Here is a 27,507-nt window from a genome sequence, read left to right as displayed (position 1 = left end):
GGGCTTGTGACTCAAGCCTCAAGCCCCAATAGGTGGAGAGAAGTTTCCTCGCCTTGGCTGCACATGGTTTGCAGAAGTTTGGCTGGAGCGTAGCGCGGAGCCTGGGTGGGAGCGGCAGCGTACTTAGTGCTGCAGGCGGCGGCGGCGGCGGCGGCGGCAGAGCAGCAGGAGGCGGAGGCGGGCGGGGGGGGGGGGAGGCGGCGGGTGGGGGGGCGGAGGGGGCTCTTGCCGCCACAGCTCTCTCGCCGCCTCTCCCCCCCGGCGGGAGCCGCTCTCAGCCTCTTTGCACTAGTCGCTCCGCTCTCTCGGTCATGTGACCTTAACGTAACCGGACAGGAAAAGCCCCGCCGCCGCCGCGCCGGAGACACCGACCGCGGCGGCAGCAGCAGCAGCAGCGAGAAGCAGAGGCGGCGGCGGCGGCGGGGAGCACGGCCAAAGCTGCCCAGCGGTGCCTCCTCCACACCGCCCCCCCTCCCCGCCGCAGCAGCACCGGCGACAGGTAAGCGCGCACCGCCGCCGCCTCCCGGGGCCGGTGCCCACGTGCCGCCCCCACAGCCCAGGCTCCGGGAAGGCGGAGGGCGGGGGCCACCGGAGCGCGCAAACGGTTCCGGCCGCGGCGGTGGCAACAAAGAAGACGAATGACCCCCACCCCCCAGTCCCGGGGCTTCGGGTGAAGGCAGGCGGAGGGCCCGGGCCACACGGGGACCCGGTTCTGGGAAGCGAGGGCGAGGGGGTGCCCCGCGGGGGGCGGGGGCGGCGGCGCCTGGCGCCGGGGCTCTGGCCGCCTGACAAAACCATCCCCCGGAGCCAGGCGGCGGCGAGTCGGCGGCGGCTCCATCCGGGGCTTTGCGGGAGGGGGAGGGGACGGAAGCCGAGAGGGCGGGCGGCGGAGCGGGGGAGGGAGGGAGGGAGGAAGGGGAGGGGGGCGATTCGCGTTCCGTTCCCCGTCGCCGGTCCCTCCCTTCCCGCCGCCACCGCGAAGCGCGTCCCGAACGGCGGCGGCCGGTGAGCGTCCCGCGCTGGAGCCCCGAGAGGCGGGCCCGTCAGGTGCGTAATCCTTCCGACGCCTCGCCGCCGCCTCCTGCTGCCGCCGCTGCCGCTGCTTCTTCAGCGGCAAGGCCGCGAGCTGCGGAAGTGGGTTTGGGGGAGGGGAGGGGGGAGGGAGGGGGAGGGGAGGGATCCGGTCGGACCGGAGCAGGCCCGGCCTCTCTGGCGCTTCTCCCAGCTGCAGCGGCTCCTACAGCTGCTGCCGCTACTGCTGCGGCTCCGCCTCCCCGCTCGCGGGCGGGGGCGCGCACGCGCGCTTCCGGCCTCTTCGGGTCTCGCGCTGTCTCCCGCTCTCGCGCGCGCTCTTCCCCTCGCCCTGCCTGGCCACCTCCCCGCCCCCGGCGCCGAGCTGTTGCGCCGGCCGGGGCGTTGCGCACGGCGTAGGCGTCGGCATTGTGTTAAACTCCGCGGGACTTGGGCGAGCGCGCGCGCGCACGCGGGACTGAGGGTGGCGGAGAGCGTGAGGCGCGGCCCGAGTGCGTCGCTCCTCCTCTCCCCTCCCCGCCCCTCTAGCTCCCTCGGGGCTGGGGGCGGGGCCTGAGTGCCCGGCGCCGCGGCCCTGCCGGGGCCCCCCTCCGGTCCGGGCGGTCCCGCCCCGGCCCGGCCCCCGCCCCTTGAAGCGGGGCGGAGCGAGGCTGACGGGGCGGCCGTTGGGCCGCTCTCGGGCGGGCGGGGGAATGCGGGCCTCCTTGGGCGCTGCCCAGGGCCGCCCGCTGCGGCCTCTGCAGCCGGTGGGGGCTCGCTGAGCGGCGGCCTCGAGCTTCCGCTCCACGGGCGATCAGCGCCTCGGATAAGCCGAGACTCACCCAGGGCTGCGCTGTGGTTTCTTGGCTGCTTGGCCTTGGGCCGTGGGACCGGCCTCCGAGCCGCGCTCCCCGCAGATGTGGCCGTCACACCCGGATAGGGCTCTGCGGAGGGGAGGTTGGGGCTCGGAGTCTACTTCCCGGGGCCAGAGTCGTTTTCTCTGTGGCGAAACCCCCAAACTGTGAATTTTTAAACAAGGCTGAGAACTGGTAATGGCCGAAAATGCTTTAAGAAGCAACGGTGTTGTCACTTTTAGCTGGTAATGAATTAAGAGGGCAATGAAGAAGGCAAGGGCAGCAGAGCAGGCAAAGTGATTGGGTGGAGTGAAAATGCAGTTATTGCTACGCCATTTACTGCACGAACTTCATCTGCTGAACTCCTAATTATGCCCTAGGGAAATAACCCAGACCCGTTGCTCCCCCCGCTGTCTGCAGTGTTCATTAGCTCTTCATCTTACAGCCCACTTAGAGTGTGACTCTCATAAGTCTATTCATTTTCATAGGTTATTGTTTTAGTAAAATAAAGCATTAAAAGATCGGCGCCCCGGGGCTCAAGCAGAACTCTAAGGTGCTCTGGATTTCCTTAAGTGGGCTGCCCAGTCCTCTCTAGGATGGATCTCTGTTTTGACCCATTACCCTAATGGGTCACTGAAGTAGGGTGTAAATACCAACATCATTTTTAGTTTGAGGGGCTTGACATTTTAATAGAAAATCAGAACTAAGTTTTAAACCCTCATTTCTCTGTTTTATTACAAACCAAAATTAATTGTTAAAGTACATTTTTATTTTGCATTCCAAGTAATCTTGTGTGTCCAGGGCGTTTTCAAACTGCTAAAAGTAATTTTAAAGACGCTTATGACTAATACTGCATTCCTTTAAACTGGGCGTTTCTCACTTAATTTGTGGTTTGTAGAAGTTTATTTTCTAGCCAAAGAATTGACCTGCTATTGAAACCATCGCAAGATCTCAGAGTACAAGAAGTGGTATAACAGTGGTATTAGTGTTGAAAGCAGTCACCAGTGGAGTCCTGGTAGAGGGTGGCAGAGAAACCACCGCTAGAGCTTTGCTGCACAGACCAGCTGCCTGCTTGCCAATTTTAAAGCTTTTCTTCAAAAAGGGTGTAAATAAATTGTGCTCCCCAAACTCTTCTACTGGAATCCTCCAGCAGCAGAGAATAAACACTAGATGTATTACGTCACAGAATAAATCTGCCACCATGACCATTTCTTTTTTCTCTGATGATTAATATGAACTTTGCACTATCCTCCAAAACCTGCACTTTTGTAATATAAAAATTTTATTAAATATAAAATTGTATTTACCCCAGTCCTTCAAGAAGATACGTTGCCCTGTATACATGGCCCTGTATAGGGAGATGTGCTTTCCCCATCTTTGGAATCATGGACTTAGAAGCAGGGCATGAAGGAAACAGCTAAGGCTGGGATACAGCCTTTGCTTGGGATCAGCTTTGCTGATGTTGGAGACTCTCCTGCCATTTCTTAACCTGTGTCTTGCTGCTTCACCCCTGGACCTACTCGCCTTTCTCTTGAGTAACTTTGAACCTTTGGACAAGTAGTGCATTGCCACGCCATCACAGTTAGGGAGGAACCGCAGGTCAACTGGAGACTTTACCATAAGTTTCAAAATACACCTGACAAAGGGGCATTTGTTACTTTTCCTAATTCTGTATGATCTATGGGTCATAAAGCATGGCCCTGAAACTCCAAAAGAGAATTGCAAATTGTTTTTTCCCTGAAGAAAAAAAACTTTTTAACATTCTAACCATTAAATCAACACTTACTAACAACCTTTTTTAATGCTCAAGTAGGTTATAATTTTTATTAGCAAATTCAAGATAAATAATTAAATATTGCTTTGAATCCACAGTAAATCAAAGTCAGTGTTTTACAGTGCTAATATGCCCTTAAAAGAGGAGTCATTAACCATAGAGAGAACACTTATGAGGAGCTGGCTGTCCAAGAAAGATGGTTAAGACCTTTTTCTTTTTGTTTTTTCTTTCTTTTTTTTTTTTAGTGCAAAGGCCAAGTTTGAGACTTGTATTTTAGGCTCAAATGCGTAATCTTCTCACATGCAGCAGGTTTGCTTGCATCATGTGATATTCACACATCAATAAAACTGTGCAGAAAGATAATTTATAAAGCACCTTACTGTATCTGGCTAAGTACTGATCAAACAAATTTTATCCTTTACAAGACACTTTCATGTACAGTTTCTTTAGTGTGAACTCCTGAGTTCTGCATGAAGCAAGTGTAAACATCAAAACTGAGAACAATATCAAAGTATACACACGTTCTCCCTACACACCTCCTAGTCATTTAGATTCTCCAAGTCCCTAAAGTGATTCTGAACAGGGATTGTCTTAAATGTGGTCTGCCATCCCCTGTGAATCCCCAGGATCTTTTCACTTTCCATGAGGTCAAAGCTATTTTCATATTGATACTAAGATGTTACTGGCCTTTTTCACTGTTGACAAAATGTGTCAACACTGGGGAGGTCTGCATAATTCAAATGAGCTGACATTTTCCAAATGACCAGTGGATGACATTGTCTTGAATGGGTAAAAGATTGATTCGAAGTGCAAGACACAGCAATGAATTTTGCCATAGCAGAGCAGGAAAATTTCATTCATTGATACACTTTAAGATCCCACAACTAACCTTTAAGAAACTACTGCTTGTCAAGTTTTGGTGTAATATCAAAGAATAATATTCACAATTACCTGAAAAGGCTATTAAATGCTTCCTTTTTATTTTTAACTGCATATGTGGGTGAGACTAGATTTTCTTTAATACTCAACCAAAACAGATATAACAGAACAACTGGAGAAGCAGGGTAAATGCAGAATCCAATTGTCTTCTATCAGAGATTTGTAAAAATACAAAAAGATACCACTTCAAATTTTTTAAAAATGCCATTTCACTTTTTTTATTCTTTTGGAAAATATAATTTTTTTTCACAAAAATGTGTTATTTATATTAATGTACAATGGGCTTATTATTTCTATGATTGAATTAATATTTTTAAATTTCTCAGTTTTAATTTCTAATGTAAATATCAATACTTATTTTCCATATAAACAAAAGCTCTTTGATGTACTCAGTAATTATAAAGAGTCTGAAGGTTCCTGATGCCAAAAATTTGAGAAACCATGAAATAAAATAGTGAAGTAAATTATTCCATCAAGACTGATCTAAAAATATATTTGGAGCTCCTTTCTGAGAAGGTATATATTCTGAACTATCCCTATAGGTGATTATATTTTCCTCAGATTTCCTCAGATTATATATTCCTCAGATTATATTTCCTAGTCATGATAGAGCATATGAAAAAGAATGGCAATCTACTTTGGGATTACTAGAAGCAAATTAAATTAGGTTTTAAATTTTGCTGCATGGTCATATTAGGTTTCCTTAAAGTTGATTGTAGCATAATACCCTTAGAATTATCACTTTAATATCAACTCTTTATCAGCATAAATCTCTGACCTGCTTCTCTTTGACACCTAAACCATCCATCAACTGCCTCCTTCTGACCTTATACTCAAATTAAAAACTAATTTTAATGTTCACTTAAGCAAAATACAATTTTAAAGAAATGTTTTACAAGTGCATTGCTATTCAAAGTCAAAATAAGTGCCATTGGTTAGTGTATGTCCCCTCTTTTGTAATTTCTATGGTGGAGGATTAACTAAAGAAATGTTAAGAAAAATATGCCAGTCTGTCACCACAACTAAATAAGATACATTTCCTTCCCTTGAAATACAGTCTTAAAATATATTAAAATTCAAACAGCTAGCCTCATTCAAGTTTACTTTATAGGTCTTCAAATATTAATTATTAATAATGCTAATTGAGAAAGCTATTTTTTTCTTCCTGGTAAGTGTCTGAACTACTTGAGAGAATCCATCTTACTTGTGGATAGTGCCTTTCTGTTCCTGATGTGTCCTTTGCATTGCAATATTCATTTATGCTTCACGTAAATAAAATCAAAGACTTCAGAGGACCCTTTTAGTGCCCTTGAAATGGGTAGTCTAAGTGATATTTAGTATCTTAGAAGGGCTGTTATCTTTAAAAAGTGAATCATCAATTCCCAAAAGCTGTTTTGGTCTCCTGTTCTTATACCAAAACTGAAGGAGGAACTTGAGTTGTCAGAGTATAGTGTGATTATATTCATCCCATTCAGCTATTCCTCCAAAAGATGAGTAACTTAAGGATCAGCCCACCATGTGTCTATGTGATGGCAGCTAAGAGTACTGGTCATCTAGGTAGTGTCCCATTTTCAGAGTGATTCAGTGATAAAAGCTGAAGGATTAAAGTGTTATTAATCTGTTTCAACATACTGTCTCTTACAGTCTCTGAATTTACTTCAGGAAAAAAACCACCTTGTACAAATATACATACATAAAGAAGACATTCTATGAAATCCCACTTTTAAGAATTGACTCTCTTCTTTATCTCTAATTTTCTTTCATTCCTCTCCTCACAATTCTGATTTGGTAAGACAAATGATTTTTTTTTTGTTTGTTTGTTTGAGTTCCATTTATAGTGTTGAATGGGTGGGGGCTTTATTATACAGGTCTTCAGTTTTACATCAGGTTGTTGGTCCTCTGTGACTGGGACTGATGGTGCTGTCACTCACTAGAACCAGACATCCTGGGGTGAGAAGTCAAGTGGGCCTTAGGAAACATTACTACCAACAAAGCTAGTGAGGTATTTCAAATCCTAAAAGATAATATTGTTAAAGTGCTGCACTCGATATGCCAGCCATTTTGGAAAACTCAGCAGTGGCCACAGGACTGGAAAAGATCAGTTTTCATTCCAATCCCAAAGTAGGGCAGTGCCAAAGACTGTTCAAACCACCATACAATTGTGTTCATTTCACATGCTAGCAAGGTAATGCTCAAAATCCTTCAAGCTAGTTTTCAACAATATGTGAACCAAGAACTTCCAGATGTTCAAGCTGGATGTAGAAAAGGAAGAGGAACCAGAGATCAAATTGCCAACATCCGTTGGATCATAGAAAAAGCAAAGGAATTTTTTAAAAGTCTGCTGCTTTGATTACACTAAAGCATTTGTGTGGATCACAAGAAACTATGGAAAATTCTTGAAGAGATGGGAATACCAGACTACCTTACCTGCTTCCTGAGAAATCTGTACACAGGTCAAGAAGCAACAGTTAGAACTGGACATAGAACAATGGACTGGTTCAAAGTTGGAAAAGGAGTATGTCAAGGCTAGGTATTGCCACCCTGCCTATTTAACTTGTACACGGAGTACATCATACGAAATGCCAGGCTGAATGACTCATAAGCTGGAATCAAGATTGCCAGGAGAAATATCAATAACCTCATATATGCAGGTGACACCCCCCTAATGACAGAAAGTGAAGAGGAACTAAAGAGCCTCTTGATGAAACTGAAAGAGGAGAGTGAAAAAGCTGACTTAAAACTCAGCATTCAAAAAACTAAGATCATGATGTCCAGTCCTATCACTTTATGGCAAATAGATGGGGAAAAAGTGGAAATGGTGACAGATTGTATTTTCTTAGGCTCCAAATTCACTGCAAACAGTGACTGCAGCCATGAAATTAAAGACACTTCCTCCTTGGAAGAAAAGCTATGACAAACCTAGACAGCACATTAAAAAGCAGAGACATCACTTTGCCAACAAAGGTATATATATAGTAAAGCCTATCATCTTCCCAGTAGTCATGTATGGTTGTGAGAGTTAGACCATAAAGAAGGCTGAGTATGGAAGAACTGATGCTTTCAAACTGTGGTGTTGGAGAATACTCTTGAGAGTCCCTTGGACAGAAAGGAGATCAAACCAGTCAATTCTAAACGAAATCAACCCTGAATATTCATTGGGAAGACTGATGCTGAAGCTCCAATATTTTGGCCACCTGATGCCAAAATATTGGAGCTGACTCATTGGAAAAGACCCTGATCTGGAAAAGATTGAGGGCAGGAGGAGAAGGGGGTGGCAGAGGATGAGATGTTAGATAGCATCACTGACTCACTGGACATGAGTTTGAGCAAACTCCAGGAGATAGTGAAGGATGGCAAAGCCTGGTGTGCTGCAGTTCATGGGGTCACAGAGTCGGACATGACTTAATGACTGAACAGCAATAGAGCAAGGCAGTATTGTGTAAAGAGTGTGGAATTTATTCCCAGAATACCAGGGTTCAGTGGACCCCTGTTAGTTTAGTTTTAACGTCTTTGAACTATCATGTAGTGATTTAAGGATGTGACTTCTGGAGTCAGACACACCTGGCTTCTCCAAAGACTTTCTGACATAAATCAAGATTTTGGAGCTCCGGGCCAATATCAGTGTATATAAAGAGACCATCAAGTTCTCTATGTCCCGACTGGAGTGTCTCAAAGTATCTCAGTCCCAACATGTCTGGACTAACATGTCTGGATGTAACCTCGTGATCGTCTCCCACAAAACTGGGTTTCTGCCCATGTGTCCTCCACTGCGGAGAATCACATGCTGATTCTAGGGGTTGTCTAAGATACCTTGATCCCCCCTCCAACACCCTCCTCCGTTTAATCCACCAGTCAACCAGTCTATTGATTTTTTTAATCTTCTGTGTTTTAAATTCTGTCCCTCTCCCTCTGTCTTCATCATCACCATCCAATATGTCATCTGTCTTCTAGACCACTGGAAGACCTCCGCTCTCAGCCACTTCTAACAGGTCTCCTCTTGCCCTCACTGTGCCGACACCCCCCCCACACACACACACACACACAATTTGGTTAGCCTTCCAGCTGCAGCCAGAATGATACGTACATCATGGGCAACTGGTCATGTCACCCTGCTTCAAGTCCCCTTTGGCAGCTCCTCTTGCTGTTAAGATACAGACCAGAATCCTTAACAAGACCAGGGTCTCCCACCTCGCCTGCCTTATTTCCTCTCTGGCTCTTTTCCCTTCAGTGACATTGACCTTTTTTCTTAGTTCCCCAGTTGCATCTTGTTCCCTCCTATCTTAAGGCGTTTGTAGATGCCGACCCCTCAGCCTGGGATACTCCATCTTTGCCCAGTTAACTCTTCTCATTCTTTCAGTTCAGTTGCTCAGTCATGTCCAACTTTTTGCGACCCCATGGACTGTAATATGCCAGGCCTCCCTGTCCATCACCAACTCCCGGGGTCTACCCAAACTCATGTCCATTGAGTCGGTGATGCCATCCAACCATCTCATCCTTTGTCAACCCCTTCTCCTCCCGCCCTCAATCTTTTCCAGCATCAAGGTCTTTTCAAATGAGTCAGCGCTTCACATCAGGTGACCAAAGTATTGGAATTTCAGCTTCAACATCAGCCCTTCCAATGAACACTCAGGACTGTCTAGGTTGGTCATAACGTTCCTTCCAAGGAGTAAGCTTTTAATTTCATGGCTGCAGTCACCGTCTGCAGTGATTTTGGGGCCCCCCAAAATAAAGTCTGCCACTGTTTCCACTGTTTCCCCATCTATTTGCCATGAAGTGATGGGACCGGTTGCCATGATCTTTGTTTTCTGAATGTTGAGCTTTAAGCCAACTTTTTCACTCTCTTTCACTTTCATCAAGAGGCTCTTTAGTTCTTCTTCACTTTCTGCCATAAGAGTGGTGTCATCTGCATTTCTGAGGTTATTGATATTTCTCCTGGCAATCCTGATTCCAGCTTGTGCTTCCTCCAGCCCAGTGTTTCCCATGATGTACTCTGCATATAAGTTAAATAAGCGGGGTGACAATATACAGCCTTGACATACTCCTCTTCCTATTTGGAATCAGTCTGTTGTTCCATGTCTAATTCTAACTGTTGCTTCCTGACCTGCATACAGATTTCTCAAGAGGCAAGTCAGGTGGTCTGGAATTCCCATTTCTTTCAGAACTTTCCACAGTTTATTGTGATCTACAGAGTCAAAGGCTTTGCTGTAGTCAATAAAGCAGAAGTAGATGTTTTTATGGAATTCTCTTGCTTTTTCTATGATCCAGCAGATGTCGGCAATTTGCTCTGGCTCCTCTGCCTTTTCTAAAACCAGCTTGAACATCTGGAAGTTCACAGTTCACATATTGTTGAAGCCTGGCTTGGAGAATTTTGAGTATTACTTTACTAGCATTTGAGATGAGTGCAATTGTGCGATAGTTTGAGCATTCTTTGGCATTGCCTTTCTTCAGGATTGGAATGAAAACTGACCTTTTCCAGTCCTGTGGCCACTGCTGAGTTTTCCAAAGTTGCTGGCATACTGAGTGAAGCACTTTCATAGCATCAGCTTTTAGGATTTGAAATAGCTCAACTGGAATTCCATCACCTCCACTAGCTTTGTTCATAGCGATGCTTCCTAAGGCCCACTTGACTTCAAATTTTAGGATGTCTGGCTCTAGGTGAGTGATCACACCATCGTGATTATCTGGGTCATTAAGAGTTTTTGTACAATTCTTCTGTGTATTCTTGCCACCTCTTCTTAGTATCTTTTGCTTCTGTTAGGTCCATACCATTTCTGTCCTTTATTGTGCCCATCTTTGCATGAAATGTTCCCTTGGTATCTCTAATTTTCTTGAAGAGATCTCTAGTCTTTCCCATTCTATTGTTTTCCTCTATTTCTTTGCACTGATCACTGAGGAAGGCTTTCTTATCTCTCCTTGCTATTCTTTGGAACTCTGCATTCAGATGCTTATATCTTTCCTTTTCTCCTTTGCTTTTTGCTTCTCTTTTCACAGCTATTTGTAAGGCCTCCCTCAGACAGCCATTGTGCTGTTTTGCATTATTTTTTCTTGGGGATGGTCTTGATCCCTATCTCCTGTACAATGTCACGAACCTCCTCTGTCCATAGTTCATCAGGCACTCTATCAGATCTAGTCCCTTAAACCTATTTCACTTCCACTGTATAATAGTAAGGGATTTGATTTAGGTCATACCTGAATGGTCTAGTGGTTTTCCCTACTTTCTTCAATTTAAGTCTGAATTTGGCAATAAAGAGTTCATGATCTGAGCCACAGTCAGCTCCCAGTCCTGTTTTTGCTGACTGTATAGAGCTTCTCCATCGTGGACTGCAAAGAATATAATCAATCTGTTTTTGGTATTGACCATCTTGTGATGTCCATGTGTAGAGTCTTCTCTTGAGTTGTTGGAAGAGGGTGTTTGTTCTTTATGGTCCAAATCTCACATCTGTACATGACTAGTAGAAAAATGATAGCCTTGACTATATATCTTTTTTGGCAAAATGATGTCTCTGCTTTTTAATTCACTAGGTTTAATACATCTAGATCTGTCATATCTTTTCTTCCAAGGAGCAAGTGTCTTTTAATTTCATGGCTGCAGTCACTGTCCACATGCTTTGATTATTAATCATTATAATTAGCAATGAAACAAATAGTAAGAAGACAGTATCCTGTGGTATTGATCAGGATTAAATTATGTGTGTAAAGGGTTATTATAAACTATAAAGCACTGTTAAGAACATAATTACTAGCATGAAAAACATGAGGTGACATTTTAAAATTGAAAATTTCTTCCAAATGTAGCACACGTTAAATTGATGAGAATTCTAGGTTAATCTAGGAAAAATAGAAATTGAACTTTTATCCCAATCACACAACTAGTCAGGGGCCAACCTGTAATTGGAACTCAATGCTCTTCTTCTCTCTAAACATACAGTCATTTCTTTAATGAATACTGAACACCAGACAGTATGCTTAGGCACATGAGATAAAACAATAAATGATAAGACTCAATGCCAACTTTCCAAAAGCATCAGGCAGGTTCACAGGTCCTCTGGAGGCAAAAAGACCCTTCAGTCTGGAACGTCAGGGGAATTTTGCAGAGGACAAGTAGAGGTAAGGGAAGGGGCAGGTCATCAGTGGTGGGTCCCTCTGCAAGGGGCACGTTCCAAGGCCCAGTTCAGACTGGTCCCATCTCCTGACTATGAGAGTAGAAATCAGGTTGCTGAGCTGCTCAGCTTTGAGAGGGAGGTCTCTGAGCAATGAGGATTATGTACTGTTAGGAGCCCAAGAATGGCCTGGGCATTGAGGATCTTCTGGGCAAAGAAAACTGCAGCTCATCTCCCAGTTCATCCAGAATTCCCCAAGTGAGTAAAATACATCATTTTATCTCCCTTGTCATCAACACACTCGAAACTGGATTTGTGATAATGCAATTTTTTTGCGTATGTTCCATATGTTGAATACAGTACCTTCCTCTAGAAGTATATTCTGTCATTACGTCCACCTTTTTATGTAGAAAAGCCCTCCATTCCTAATAGGTATATGAATATTTGATCTATTTTCTTGCAAAATAAAGAGGGAGATCACTCTGTCAGACCCCCAGTTTCAGGATTGGTTGGTTTGTTTTTAGTAGGTCTGGGCAGCCCAGAAGTCTGGAAACCAGTAGTTGAGATTAGCACTAGAGCATGGAGTGCAGAGTGAGCAGTGCTGGGGTCATCTGGGGTCATGCAAGCCACGCTGAGGAATGTGGCTTTCATCCTGCAAGCTGCAGGGAGACTCAAGAGGATTTTCAGCAGGACGGTAACATCAGATTTGCCCTGGGAGAGACAGTTCTAGCTAACCTGTTCCGTGTGGATAAATGGGAGAGGCTGGAGCTGGAAACGGAGATGAGCAGGGAGGTAGAGTTAAGGCATGGGGTGGGATGAAGAGTTTTAATTGGCAGCATGTGGATGTCTGACCAACATGGGTTCCTGCCTTGGTCAAGGGGTAGATGATGGCGCCATGCGCTGAGCTGTGGATACAGATGGAATGGGTTTGTGTCAATGGCTTTTATTGTCCTTTGGGGATTTGAGCTGATTTGCCTAGTCTGAATTTAGGGCTCATGCGGGACAGCCAAGTGGGAGTGGATTGAATCGCCACAGAGAGTCTGCAGAGAAGCGGGCTGTGGACCAAAGGCAGACGAGCATCTGCAAAAGAGGAACCTTGATGGGGGTTAAAATAGAATAAACAGCCAGAGGTGAGAGGAAAACCAGAGTGCGTGGTCCTGGAAGCAGGGCCTGAATATTTATGGAGCAGGAGGGAAGGATATTAAATGCCGCAGAGAGGTCGAATAAGCTACTCTTGCATCGGGCTGGGGAAGAGGCCCTCGGTGACCTTGGTGGGCAGTGCAGGGCAGCAGGAGTGATGCGGTTGGGTGAGCAGTCGATGGTGGGAAGAGCAGATGTCCATTTCCACAAAGGGAGGGTAGTCTGGAGCAGAGCCAGCCCATGAAGACGCTCCGTCCTCAGCCTACGCAGCATTGTGCAAGTAAAGGCTCATGGAAATGATTATGAAGGGGGCCCCTGGGGCAAGAGCAGTACTGTCAGCCGGGCCGGGGTTGGGGCGGGGGGGCGAGTACCCCATCCTACCCCCTTTTCTCACGCTCATTCATACATGTAAGAGTTGGGGGGTGGGTATGATTTCTCCCTGAGAAAGACGGGTTTTTTTGGTCCCTAAGATTTTAAAAAATTGATGCATATGGGTTTTCCCCCCATGTGAATTATGAACATATGACACATTTTCTTTGTTTTTCCTCTTCTCAGAGATTCTAGACACATGTTCTTCCTTCTGTATTTGAAAAACACTTTCAGTTCTTTTTCTATTCTAGATGGTCCTAAATTGAGACCCTAAAATAACTAGTAGACCCTCTTTAAAAAGAAACATTCTGCAGCTTTATCATAGTTTTAATTTTATCATCTGAATAAGATACTTAACGTTTGTCTGTTGATGGAATGAGGTGGGGAGCCATACATTTTGCTAAATTGGAGAGATGATATATATTCGTTAATGTAAAAACCCCAAACCTCAAAATCATCCTGTAAATTTGTTGATAAATTTGGTGAAAATTTTATACGTCAAAAATTCTCTAAAACAGAATCAAAAGAAAGTAAGAAAAATGTTATCATCAACATCCATGACAGAGGGCTCATTTCTTTATATACAGTAGAGTTTTATAGATCGATAAGGAAAAAATAAAATAACCTGATAGACAGTGGGCAAAACTTACAAAGAGAAATAAGAGAAAATAAAAAATACACTTCATCAAATTCATAGAAAGTAAAAAGTGATATTGGCAAAGAGTCTTTAAAAAGTGTTAATACCCACTGTTGGCTAGAATGTGGAGAAATGAGTAGAGTTGGGAGTGGATGAATGCTAGTGTGTATCCTTAATATTTGAATCTCTTACAGCAATGTTCACACTTTAAAGTAGCCATTAAAAATCTCCAATTAATTTTAAACTAACATACTTGTATGTAGAATGTTCCAACAAATCAGATGAATTCGTTTAAATCCCACTTTTTGTACTTTTGGATTCTGTAATCTAGGCAAGCTAGCTACCTAACCTCTCTAAGCCTGTTTCCTCTTTTGTAAAATGTGGGTACCGTCTCTGTACTAAAGTGTTAGTTGATCAGTCGTGTCTGACTCTTTATGACCCCATGGACTATAGCCCACCAGGCTCCTCTGCCCGTGAAATTCTCCAGGCAAGAATACTGGAGTGGATAAGCCATTCCCATCTCCAGAGGATCTTCCCTACCCAGGGATTGAACCTGGGTTTCCTGGATTGCAGGCAGATTCTTCATTGTCTGAGTTACCAGTGGGTAGCAAGACCTCAAATAGCTCAAGTTAGTGTGAAAATAAATGAACGGCATGAAGAGAATGGTTAATGGTGAACATTCCATAAACAATAACCTCTTGTTACCATCAAAAGGTAAATAGTAACTGCTTACTATACTTGTCAATGAAAGTGACACCCAAAGCTGCCTGAGCGTGGATGTGTTCCTGATCAGAGTCAGGGGCCATGATAAAGCAGCTCAGCCCAGTTTTCTCTAAAAGGTATGATACTTTTTGCAGAGAAGGGCAAGTTAGTGTTCTGGCACTTTTCAGAGAACAGCTTTGAAGACTAGTTTCTAGAGTTCTATCCTAGTCAGATTAGAGTGTGTTTCTTCATCATCCCAGTTACTTTGCCCCCTGACAGCATCTCTGGCTTTCATCATGAGCCCTGGGCCTTTTCCCTGTCTCTTCTTTCGCATCTTAGTGCTTTTGCCCTCTCTGACGTGTGCAGAAGACACTGGGGAACTAAGTTCCCTATCCACCCCATCAGTGTTTACGTGCAGGTGAGGCTATCACAGTCAGGAGCTACAGCCAACATGGGTGGCTCTCCTGCCTCTCCTGCTTGGATCAAGCTCTTGATAGGAAACACAAAACTTGACATTTTGGAGTCTTGCTTTGTGGTCCACATCAGTCTCTTAAAGTGTCATTCCACTTTGCTCATTTATTTTAGGGCACACTTGTCAGTTTCTGAATCTGCCAGATCATCTCTAGAACAGGAAGGAGGTTGGGGAGTTGAGCACCAGCTGAGCAAGAACCGAAGTTTCTGTTTTGGTCTTTAAGTTTATTGGTAACTCTGTGTCCAGTGTCACTTTCCTGATTCTGAAGTTAAACATCGTAGTTTTATCCATTTTTAATCTAATTAATTAATGTGTGATGAGCTTTTCTCTTTCAACTTTTTGAGATAATTGTGGATTCACATGCAGTCGCAAGAAATAATTTAGAGAGATCTCATGCACACTTTACCCAGTTTCCTCTAATGGAACCACCTTCAAAATTCCGCCCCCATTATAAGCAGGGTACCGACGTTGACACAGTTGAGCTGCAGAACATTTCTGTCTCCACACGGCTCCCTCCTGTTGCCCTTCTACAGCCAGACATCATTGGCCTCCTCTCCCCTTGACCCTCCACCACTCACCTGTTCTCCATTTCTGTAATTTTCAAGAATGTTACGTAAATGGAATCATACAGTATGTAACCTTTAGGGACATAACTCACCCAGGTTGCTGCATATGTTTGTACTTCATTTCGTCTTAAGGCTGAGTAGTTTCCTGTGGTTTGGGCATACCACACTGTTTAACTGAAGGACATCTGGGTAGATTCTAGGTTTTGACTGAGGAATAAAGGTGCTGTGGATATCCAAGTACTGGTTTTCGGCTGAACCTAAGTTTTTGTTTCTCTGGGATAAATGTCCTTGGGTACAATTTCTGGATAGCATCGTAGTTACATACTTAGATTTAAAAGAAATTTCTGTTTTCTGGAGTGGCTACACCATTTTACATCCTTACCAGCAGTGGTGTTAGTCCATTTCTCTGCATCCTTGCCAGCATTTGCTTGTTGATATTTTGGCCACCCTGACAGGCATGTAGTGAATGTCACTATGGTTTTAGTCTGCTCTTCCCTAACCACTACTGAACATCTTTTCACATGTTATTTTGCCATCTGTGTATCCTCTTTGGTGCTTCAAGCCTTTCTCCCATTTTCTAATTCAATTGTTTTTGTACTATTGAGTTTTGAGAATTCTTTATATATTCTTGATATTAGTCCTTTATCAAATTTTTTTCTCCTAGTCTGTGGCTTATCTTTTCATCCTCTTACCAGTGTCTTCTTCAGAACAAAAGATTTTAATTTTTCTTGTTGTTATTTCGTTGTTAAGTTGTGTCCAACTCTTTGGGACGCCATGTACGGTAGCCCACCAGGCTCCTCTGTCCATGGGGTTTCCCAGGCAAGGATACTGAAGTTAGTTGCCATTTCCTTCTCCAGGGGAACTTCCCGACCCAGGGATTATACCGGAGTTTTTTGTGTTGGCAGGCACTTTCTTTACTGCTGAGCCCTCTGGGAAGCCCTTTCAATTTTTATGATGTCCAGTTTATCAGTTTATTCTTTTATAGGCTGTATGTTTGATCAATCCTAGAGCCTCTTTGGATTTTGTCCCATGTTTTTCCCCCAAAGTTACAGTTTGGTGTTTTCCATCTGAAACTGTGTTGCATTTTGAGTTATTTTTATGTAAGATACGAGACAGATTAAAATTCTTTTTCTGTTTTCCTTTTGCTTTCTTTTTCTTCTCATCTATGGGAGTCCATTGGATCCCACAGCATTTTTGAAAATTTTTCTTTCTCCACTGAATTATTTTTGTGCCTTTGTCAAAGGTCTACTGTACATATTTCTGTGGGTCTACACCTGAGTTCTGTTCCACTGATCTGTGTGTTTATCCCTCTGTCAGCGCCATGCAGCCTTGAATACTATAGCTCTGTAACACCTCTCAAAATTAGACTGATTCCTCCCACTTTATTCCTCTTTTTAAGAACTGTTTTAGCTATCCTAGTTTCTTTGCCTTTACATAAACATTTTAAATACTCTCATCTGTATCTACAAAAAAAAATCTTGCTGGGATTTTGAGAATTATAGCAAAGCCATATATCAATATAGAAAACTGATTTATGTTATGTCTTCCTAAACATGTCTACTTGTCTTCCTACAGCGTGTCTCTTCATTAATTTAGATCTTTGATTTCTTTCATCAGCATTTTCCAATTTTCAGTATGCAAATCCTATACATGTTTTGTTAGATTAACATTTATGTATTTCATTTTTTTGTAATTGTAAATGATTTGTTTCTAAGAGGTAAATCTGTGTCCACATGTTCAGCATTAGTATATAGAATTACAATTGACCTATATGTTTGTCTTGTATTCTGTGGCATGACGAAAGTCATTTAATAATTCCAGGAGGTTTGGTAGATACTTTGGCATTTCCTATGTAAAAGTCATGTCATCTGCAAATAGGGACAATTTTGTTTCTTCCTTTCCTGTCTGTAAGCCTTTTATTTCCTTGCTTGCTTTATTGCGCTGGCTAAAACGATTACATTGAATAGTATACTGTATTGGATAGTGGGAGCAGACATCCTTGCCTTGTCCTCAAGTGTAAGGAGAAAGCGTTTGCTCTTTCTCACCATTAACTATGTTATTAAGTATAATGTTGATGTATGTGTGCTAGGCTTTTATGAATGCTATTTGCCCATGGGAAGGAGCAGTTTCCTGATGCGATGCACTCGCTCCCCCAGAAGCAGTTCCCTTGATACAGTTAGACTGAGGCTACATGGTTTGCTGGAGTGAAGGAGGAATAATGAGCTTAGAATTTTGAAGATTCAGATTTAAATTTTGATTCCCCCCTCACCCCTCACCATCTGACCAGATGGCCCTGGCTAACATAACTACTTACCCTCCTCGAAGCCCATTTCCTCCTCCACAACTGAGGGAGAAGAGCACCTGTCCTGTGTCCTCACCCTCGAGGAATAAGGCATGTGGGGGTTATTATAGCCCTGCCAAGGCTTCCCTGTCTACACAGCAGGATCTGGAGTATTGCCCAAACTTACTGAGATCTTTCTGTCTTACTCTGCTGTACCCTGACCAGCACCTTAATTTACTCATCTCTCTGGAAGGTTTGACAACTTCTAATGGATCATTGGAATTTGCATTTGAAATCTTAAAGACCAAAGACCCAGAAATGTTTGCTGTCTGGCAGACTGACTGCCCAAGTCCGGTTCCTGGTTCCCACACTTAAACCATCTGTATAAACTCGGGCAAAGCATGCAGTCCCCGAATTCCCCATCAGTTTCATCATCTGTAAGATGGGAGAAATGATGGAACTACTTGCCAGGGCTGTTGTGAAGACTGAATTTATATCACGTTTCTAGCAGTGCCTGACCTATTAGCCGTGATCATTACTGTTGGTGACTATAAGGACACATACTGATTTGTGAACCACCTTTCTTAAAAAAAAAAATTGTTTGCCTTGCAGATTTTTTAAAAAATGGATTTGGCCAACCATGGACTTATTCTCCTGCAACAGTTAAACGCTCAGCGAGAGTTTGGTTTCCTGTGTGACTGCACGGTTGCCATCGGCGATGTGTACTTCAAGGCACACAAATCAGTTCTTGCTTCATTCTCCAATTACTTTAAGATGTTGTTTGTCCATCAGACCAGGTAACTAACGTGGTTGATGATAATCTAATGAATGTAGCCTCTGACCTTCCACGGCCCTCTTTCCCACTGAACCTGCTCTTTGCCCTCATCAGGACCATGGTTCTCATGACCTCTCCCTAGGCTCCCAGTCCCTCGTGACCTCACCTGCCCCAGGGAGCCCCTCCACCTCCAAACAGCCGCACCGGAGCTCCCCCCGCCCAGTCCAGATCGCAGCCTGGGGTCCACTAACAAGGCAGCTTCCTCCTCCAGCCCTGCCCCGAGTCTCCCCTTCCCCCTCCCCACAACTGGACTTTGAGTATTTATCTTTAGTCTCCTAATGAGAAGCTTGGCAGCATGAATTCCCACCGTGTCCTTCTTTTCTCCCCTAAAATGACTCCATCTCCTTATTTTTTTTCTCCCCATCTGTTCTGTCTTGGAGAAAAGAGCCCCTGGTTTCTAAGGAAGACGATCCTCCTGCTGCCCTCGTGTTCCCAGGTTCGCCGTAGTTTCTCTTCTGCATTTTTCATTTTTAACTGGTACCCTCCCCGGCATCCCCGAGTCTGTGAAGGCTCAGCACTTCGGCGACACTGCTGTCACCTGCCTGGTGGTGCTGCTTCTCCTTGTTGCACTGTGAAAGTTCAGAGGGTGATCTGTGGCCTCACTTCCCCACTCCTCATCCTGCACTCTTTGTCTACACGGGGACTGCGGTTTCCACCCCATCGCCCCACAGACCTCATTACTCCAAGGTCACCTCTTCATCAGAACCCCACTGTCCTCCCAGTCACTGTGGCCTGTGTCCTCTGCAGCATTTGCGCCTGCTTCTTTCCTTCTTCAGGGTTGTCGTCTGCATTTTGATGACTCTGAATCCCCCTTGTTCTTCTGCCTTCTCCACAGGCGCCTCCTGCAGTTTTGGTGAGTTGAGTCTCTTCACTGCTTTCTCTCTGGCTCTCCTGACAGGCGCTCCTCTTTTCCTGGACCTTGCCTCTACTGGAAACCAGTTCACAGCCCTGGCCTTGCTCTTTCTCTGTCTCCAGAACTCTTTGTTTCCCAAGGCCCCAGGCTGTCTGCTGGACCTCTAGAATTGAATATCCTCTTTTATCTCACTTTGCATGACTACAGCTGAATTAAGTCTGCCCAGAAGTGCCTCTGGCTTCTCTATTTTATTTTTTCATCTTCAAGTAACCCATACTTAAAATCTCTCTAAAACTGCCCCCAAATCATGTTTTCTTCACAGTTACCTTTCACATTCGTTTTTTCCTTCTGTTCTCACTTCCATTTCCTAATCATTTTCCATATTACTATCAGACTATCACACTGCTTTGATTGGCGTGTGCCTTTGTTCCAAAACCTATCAGATTGTGTTATTCTTTTGATTGGAAACCTAGAGGACACTCATCACACATCAAAGTGGCACACAGATTCTTCTTTCTGTCTTTCAAGGCCCAGCAGGCAGGGAGCCTGACCTCCTTCCAGCCAGTTTCTGAAGGCACCCCCTCAGGACACTCCATCCCCCACTTTGACCACACTTTGTTGGCCTTGCGCCCACTCCCTGAGCCATAGTCCGCAGCTGTAGGTCATCTCCATCACCCCCACCCCCACCCCTCCAACAATCAAGTGAGCTGAAACGATCCAGGCAATCAGTCTTTTCCACTCTTACATCTCAGAGCACTTTATTCATGCCATTTTGTAAGAGCAGCATATCTTCCCTTTGTTGTTGTTACTTTTGTACTTGCCTCCCTTCCTCGATCATAAGATGCTGGAGGACATTCTACAAATGTTTTGAAAGTCACAGCCTATAGTTCACGGATTTGTGTTTAATAGCCACTTGATAGATGTCTAGAGGAGCAGAATGGGTGGTTAATAGGATTAATGGCAGGTGGAGGTTGCTTTATCTTTGGACCCTAAGGATGCCCCCTGTTCCTTTATTGCTAATGGATACCGGAAGTCTCAACACAGTGAATTAAACTGTCTTGCTAAGGGGCCGGTTTTCATTTTGAGGAATAAAAGAATACAGTGTAATGATTTTTAAATAGATGCAGGAAACTGACTATAAGTGTAGTTACTCAGTAACTAAGTTGTACTTGACTCTTTGTGATCCCAAGGAAGTATAAGTGTAGAGCAGCAAGCAAATCAAATAACATTCTAGCAAAGGAGTGTGGTCTCGGTGCAGAGAGGAGCCCCAAGTTTAAGCAACAGTGTGTTATTGCCCCGGAGCTGACATGTACTGTTTGGGAAGGGAGAGTGCTTAGGCAAAGACCAGAGCCCTGCTTTTAACTGCTGACTACTGTAGAGATGCTGAAGTTGAAGTTCCAATACTTTGGCTACCTGATGCAAAGAACCGACTCATTGGAAAAGACCCTGATGTTGGAAAGATTGAAAGCAGGAGGAGAAGAGGGTGACAGAGAATGAGATGGTTAGATAGCATCACTGACCCAATAGACATGAATTTGAGCAAACTCTGGAAGATTCTGGAAGACAGGAAAGCCTGGGGTGCTGCAGTCCATGGGGTCACAAAAAGTCGGACGTGACTTAGCAACTGAACAACAGCAGCAACTGTAGGGGAGACCAAGAATAGTTTTTCACACTGAGAGAGTGTTTTATGTCTGCAGTTACCACTAGATGTCTCTGTTTCATGGATGCTTCCTAAGTATAACTTCTGACAGTTTCTCACATTACTTTTTTTAAAACATTATTTTTAAATCCTTATTTTCAAAGTCTTTTAAGCCCATCCTTTACTTAAAGGGTCTAGTGAAGGGAAGATTAAAAATGTAAATAACTGTGAAAGTTTTTAGGAAGGGCTTGTAGCTTGTGCAAAAACTGTATTTTTCCTCCATAAAAGTGTTATGCCCAACATACATCTGCAAACCAAACCACTTACGTGTAAGTATATCGTAGACAGCTGTTTCCTTCCCCAAAGCCTGGGACGTGACCAGAGTGGCCTCGAGCAAGCTGAGCAATTGACAGGAGGTCTGGGCTTCCTGGGAGGGATAGCCATGGAGGACACTGATGGCTGGAATGTGACATAAGGAGCTTTTGAGAATGACTCTTTAAATGTCTTGAGTGTGTCTATGTGCTTCTGCTTTAAGAAAAAAAAGATGAAGATGAACAAATCAAGATAAATTGGTGTCTGGCAACCTCCCCGGGCCCTGGGTGCTGACCGCAAACCCCAGGGCCCCACTGCTCTCTGCCTGGGGCTCCTCACCTGTCCCCCGGGCCCCAGAGTTTTTCCTGCCTGTAAGCCTGGCTGAAGTGTGGATGGGGCCTCCCCAACCCCATCCCTTCTTTGCCATCAGAAATTGCACAAAGTTCCTTAAAATTTGAGAGGCTTACTATCCAGTCCCCTCCATTCACAGTCAATAGAGGACAACTCAACTTATACAATAACCAACAAGGGGAAATAATAAAATTTACAACAGAGTTTTTCTGGAAAGGGACCCCGCCGGGATTTACCTTTCATGGAGGCTGAAAAATCTAGCCAGGCTTGGGATTTCCACCCTTCCTTTTTCTTTGCCGTGGAGGCAGGGGGACTCACCATCCTTCCTCCTGATTGAAGGAACATTCCATCCCCACAGATGGTAACGTTCCCCGATGTCTGGGCTCCCCGGTGTCTGGGCTCCCCGGTGTCTGGCCAGTAGAGAATTCTGACCCGGGAGGCATGGGTTCAAGCCTGGGACAGGAAGATCCCCTGGAAGAGGAAATGGCAACCCACTCCAGTATTCTTGCCTGGAGAATCCCATGGACAGAGGATCCCATCGGGCTACAGTCCATGGGGTCACAAAGAGTCAGACATGACTGAGCAACTGAACACACAAGTCCCCATGGAACAAAAGGCGCTCTTTAGGCTCCTGAGGTGATTTGCATCTTTCAAGGCCTGTGGCTTCCCATTCTCTAGCCTCGCCCTGGAAAGATTCCCCGCTAGTTCAGTCTTCAATCCGGAGTTGACTGTTTACATTATGAAAGATTTCCTCACCACACCAAATCCCTGGAGCTTTATTTTGAATATTGAATTTTCCTAGGACATCTCAATATGTTAAGACTCTGCACAGAATATTGTTGGCATTTACCTTGGCTTAAAGGAAAGGGCCACCTGTATTGGCATTCCTATTTAAAGGAATATAAGTAATTGAAAGGACTATAAAAAAAGTCTGTAAATAAAGACATGAGTGATCTCTGTGTCTTAAAAACAGTCACAAAAACTCTTTGCCTTTCTGTTGTCAAAGGGGTACTAGTTTTTATGCTTGATCTTTGCTTATAAAGAATATACTCTATAACGCCTTCCATACTTTATAGTCAGACATTTTACACATGATTGTTTGTATGCAGGCATCTTGAAATTTACACACATTGATGGTAATACAGTAATTATTCAAGTATATTTTATCACAAATAGCTTTAAAAGCCATTTAATAGTCACTTGCCTCCCCCTTTTTTTAACAGAATAAAATACTAAATTTAGAAGAACAGATTATACTGTTACTATTTTAGCATATTGGAAAATACTTAAGATAAATAGCTAAAGGTCCCCAAAAGAGTCATAATAGTAATAAGTGGTATAATGAAAAATGATTATAAGTTCTAAAAGCATTCAAGGTAAAAGTCTTTGTGGTTGAAAAATGCATTGTCAGAATATATTCACTCAGTGGGTGACAGCACTTACACCTCATGTAGGTCTTTATCTCATTTATGGTGATGTATCAGGTTTTCTTTATTTATTGATGATTTAGGGAGGGTTCTTGGGAGCTTTTTGTTATTACTGCTTGAACCTGTACTGTTTCTAGGATGATGCAAACACTGAAATCTGCAAGTTAGACCGTCAGTTTTGCCACAATTCCTTTTGGTACCCTATATAAGCCACTGAACCTTGGGGAATCTCGGTTTCCATATCAATGATCATTCCAGATCTGCCTCTTCTGCACAGGATTGTTTTAATGGTCTAAAGAATCTTGGTGTCTTGGCTTCGAAGTTAGACTCAAATTTAAGTCCCACCACTTACTAACACTGATACTGAGCAAGGTATAAATCCCTTTGAGCCTCATCTCCTTATCTGTAAAGTGTGAATTGTTGTTGTTGAGTCACTCAGTCATGTCCGACTCTTTGAGACCTGGTGGAGCCTGCCAGGCTCCTCTGTCCATGGGATTTCCCAGGCAAGAATACTGGAGTGGGTTGCCATTTCCTTCTCCAGGGGATCATCCTCACCCAGGGATTGAAGCTGAGTCTCCTGCATTGGCAGGCGGATTCTTTCCCACTGTGCCACTTGGGAAGCTCCAAAATGCGAATTAATGGAAATTCAATGAGAAAATGCCTATAAATCCCAGCTGCAGTTCCAATGATGAGGATGATTATATTTGATAAACAGCTGAATTGTCCCATAGCTGCTTTTCATGCGATCCAGTGATACTGAGATGGTGATCAGACTCCACTGGAGTTGGAACATGGCTCACCTTCCTGGTTCTCCCTAGGCCCGCTGCACTCTGCCCTTCGTGCTGGAGAGAACAGAGGGGTTCAGAGCAGGGACAGGAGATGTAGTTTTTCTTAGTTTTGTGGTCTTGCTCTTAGGCACCAGTCTAAGTCCCCTACATTATGTTGTGTGACGCTTAACTTAAAGATCTGTTGAGCTCCAGATGGCATCGAATCAATATAAAGTCCTAGACATTTAGCTGAAAGATATGCACATAAGGGATTCTTCACCGTTTACTGGGTTATGGGCCACTCAGCAATGGGTCCTCTCCATAAAACTCAAAATTGTTTATAAACGATATAATTTTACATAGGTTACTAGGAGAAAGACTATTTCAAGAGTCTATGAGTTAAAATACCATATTTATTTAACATGAATTACCCTTTCTTGGTCCTTTAAAATATCTTTATTGTATTCCTGTCTGTTCTATTAAGAAGCCTATTAAGTTTTAGAATGAAATTGCATAGGTTCCCGTTGAACACCCTCTTGAGCGTTCCAGTTCATGAAGCTCACAGTAAGATATGGGAGATGGGTCTTGTTTCATTTGCCTCCGTAAGAGCCCTCCTGGTTTTTCCCTCGGGTTTTATGGAATCCCTTGAGTCACGGGCCGACATCCACTGACAGCCTTTTTTCCTGTCTCTTCCAGTGAGTGTGTCCGCTTGAAGCCCTCCGACATCCAGCCGGACATCTTCAGCTATCTCCTGCATCTCATGTACACAGGGAAGATGGCGCCGCAGCTGATCGACCCGGTGCGGCTGGAGCAGGGCATCAAGTTCCTGCACGCTTACCCGCTGATCCAGGAGGCCAGCCTGGCCAGCCAAGGAGCCTTTTCTCATCCCGACCAAGTTTTCCCACTGGCGTCATCCTTGTATGGCATTCAGATCGCAGATCACCAGCTAAGACAAGCCTCCAAGATCGCCTCGGCGCCTGAGAAACTTGCCCGGGAGCCGCGGCCGCAGGCAACCCGGATGAGCCAGGAGCAGGGGCCCGAGGCCTCCCAGCTCTCCCAGCTGCCCTCCAACCTGAGCCAGGTGAACCGGACACCCATGACCCCCTCAGACCCGCTGCAGACCTCGCTGTCGCCCGACCTCGTCTCCACGCCCGTTCCTCCCCCACCCCCCGGGGAGGAGACCAACCTGGAAGCCTCCTCGTCGGACGAGCAGCCCGCGCCCCTCACCATCGCCCATGTCAAGCCGAGCATCATGAAGAGGAATGGCAGCTTCCCCAAGTACTACGCCTGCCACCTGTGCGGGCGGCGCTTCACGCTGCGGAGCAGCCTGCGGGAGCACCTCCAGATTCACACGGGGGTCCCCTTCACGGCCAGCCAGCCTGGCGAGAGCCGCGTGCCCCTGTCCCTGTGCAGCAACGCGGCGGACCTCGGCAAGGACGCCATGGAAGTGCCAGAGGCGGGCATCATCAGTGACAGTGAGCTCCAGCACATCTCAGACTCGCCCATCATCGATGGGCAGCCACACTCGGAGACGCCGCCGCCCTCGGACATCGCAGACATTGACAACCTGGAGCAGGCGGACCAGGAGCGGGAGGTCAAGCGGCGCAAGTACGAGTGCAGCATTTGCGGCCGCAAGTTCATCCAGAAAAGCCACTGGCGGGAGCACATGTACATCCACACCGGGAAGCCTTTCAAATGCAGCACGTGCGACAAGAGCTTCTGCAGGGCCAACCAGGCGGCCCGCCACGTGTGCCTCAACCAGAGCATCGACACCTACACCATGGTGGACAAACAGACTCTGGAGCTCTGCACCTTTGAGGAAGGCAGCCAGATGGACAACATGTTGGTACAGACGAACAAACCCTACAAATGCAACTTGTGTGACAAAACGTTCTCCACTCCCAACGAAGTGGTTAAACATTCATGCCAAAACCAGAACTCGGACGTGTTCGCCCTGGAGGAGGGGCGATCCATTCTCCTGGGCAGTGGGGACTCGGAAGTGACGGAACCCAACCACCCGGTGTTAGCTTCCATCAAAAAGGAACAGGAAACAGTGTTGTTAGACTGAATGTTACTTACCTTTTTAAAAACTGTCATTTTTACAAAGACTCTCTTCCTTCCCTTCCCCCAATTCAGAACTCTTGTTCTCCGTGGCATGATACAGAGAGGTCCCGGCCCCAGTCCCCCCACCCCTCCTGCCCTGTCCCCAGCCCCTCCTCTTAAAGGTTCTGTGCATTATAAACCTGGAACATATTTCTTTAATTCAGGGGATATTGGAAAGATAATGGTCAGTAGTACTTATAAGCTCATAGACTTGGAGACGTTTTAGATGATTTAAAAACCTACTTGGAACTAATGAAGGGTATATAACATAACAACTCCATTGCAAGTTGGCAAGCTAAATTATGACTTTCCCTGGGTAATAAGTCTCCCTTCTCGGAAAGCCAGTGTCTGAAAAATACAGCATGCTTCTTAGAGATACAGTGGGGCTCTGTAACTATGCAAAATCTAGAGGTGTGGGGAAACTTCAAACCCAAGAAAACATTCTTAGTAGTTATCCTCCAGGTGTCTTATTTCAGAATGCATCCTTTGAGATTATGTCCGGTTAGGAAAAATCATTAGTTGAGAAATCTACTTGAACAAAACACAAAAGAGAAAAAGTAATAATGTGATGGCAATCTTAATTTTGGGATAAAACATGACAAGCTGTGGGTCTGTGTGTTTGGAAGAGAAAATGTGTGGATACTTGCTGTAAACAGGTGAATTAATGCACATGCCTTATCTAATTGCTGGCTTTTTTCAAAGCTGAATAACAACAAAATATGTGTTTCAGTTTCCAACAAATTTGTTGGTTGTTTTAAAAATCAGACTTGAAAGTACCATTCTATAGATTGTCTTTCTGAATAGAAAACAACATGCCATTCTAGCAGTTGGCAATGGTAAATTTGGTTTTAGCACCAGTTAACTGCTTTTAAATCAGTGTGAGTATGCAGGGGTGGGGGAAAGATACAAGAATATGCATCTTACAGGGAAAGTTGTGAGCAAATGTATGAACTTTAATGACTTTAAATGTTAATGCTGATAGTTTACTGGCAGCATTCATTGAAGCATCAAAAATGGCAGAGAAAAATCAGGAGAAAAAATTGCTGTTTGGGAAAAAATTTTGATGTTTAGTCTCCCATTTCTTAAAAAAGAAAAAAAAAACACACACCTGAAATTTCCTCCATTGGCCTGAGAGCAGTAAAAGTTGTCCATTAATCTTCCTTTAGGCCAATAACAGAATGGTCTCACAGGATAAAACAGAAGCCAGAAATAAGGACCGAAGGGGAAAGGGAAGAACAGTTAATAACTGTGCTGTATGTGTATGTTAAAAACTGAATATCCCGTCATCCTACTTCATGTATAGTTGAGTTCTAAGATTTGTAAAGTTTTTATACATACTTTCATTGAATAAACATTTGATTAAATGGGTATATGA

The 27,507-nt window shown here is 44.6% G+C and overlaps 1 protein-coding gene across 2 annotated transcripts; it reads left to right on the top strand.

Annotated features, from left to right (window-relative positions):
• Window positions 1–240: 240 nt before the first annotated feature.
• On the top strand, window positions 241–27,507 carry ZBTB2 (zinc finger and BTB domain containing 2). 2 transcript variants are annotated; one of them, XM_040238685.1, is made up of 3 exons: window positions 241–499; window positions 18,458–18,642; window positions 24,726–27,507. In XM_040238685.1, the coding sequence occupies exons 2-3, from the start codon at window positions 18,470–18,472 to the stop codon at window positions 26,095–26,097; spliced, it is 1,545 nt and encodes a 514-aa protein (XP_040094619.1). In that variant the 5' UTR covers window positions 241–499; window positions 18,458–18,469; the 3' UTR covers window positions 26,098–27,507. The 2 variants fall into 2 exon arrangements, with proteins under 2 accessions (XP_040094619.1, XP_040094620.1); XM_040238686.1 differs by lacking the exon at window positions 18,458–18,642.

The sequence above is a fragment of the Oryx dammah genome, unplaced genomic scaffold (assembly GCF_014754425.2).
Source record: "Oryx dammah isolate SB20612 unplaced genomic scaffold, SCBI_Odam_1.1 HiC_scaffold_4, whole genome shotgun sequence".
In the NCBI taxonomy this organism is placed as follows: Eukaryota; Metazoa; Chordata; class Mammalia; order Artiodactyla; family Bovidae; genus Oryx; species Oryx dammah.
This window is presented reverse-complemented; position numbering and strand designations above follow the sequence as displayed.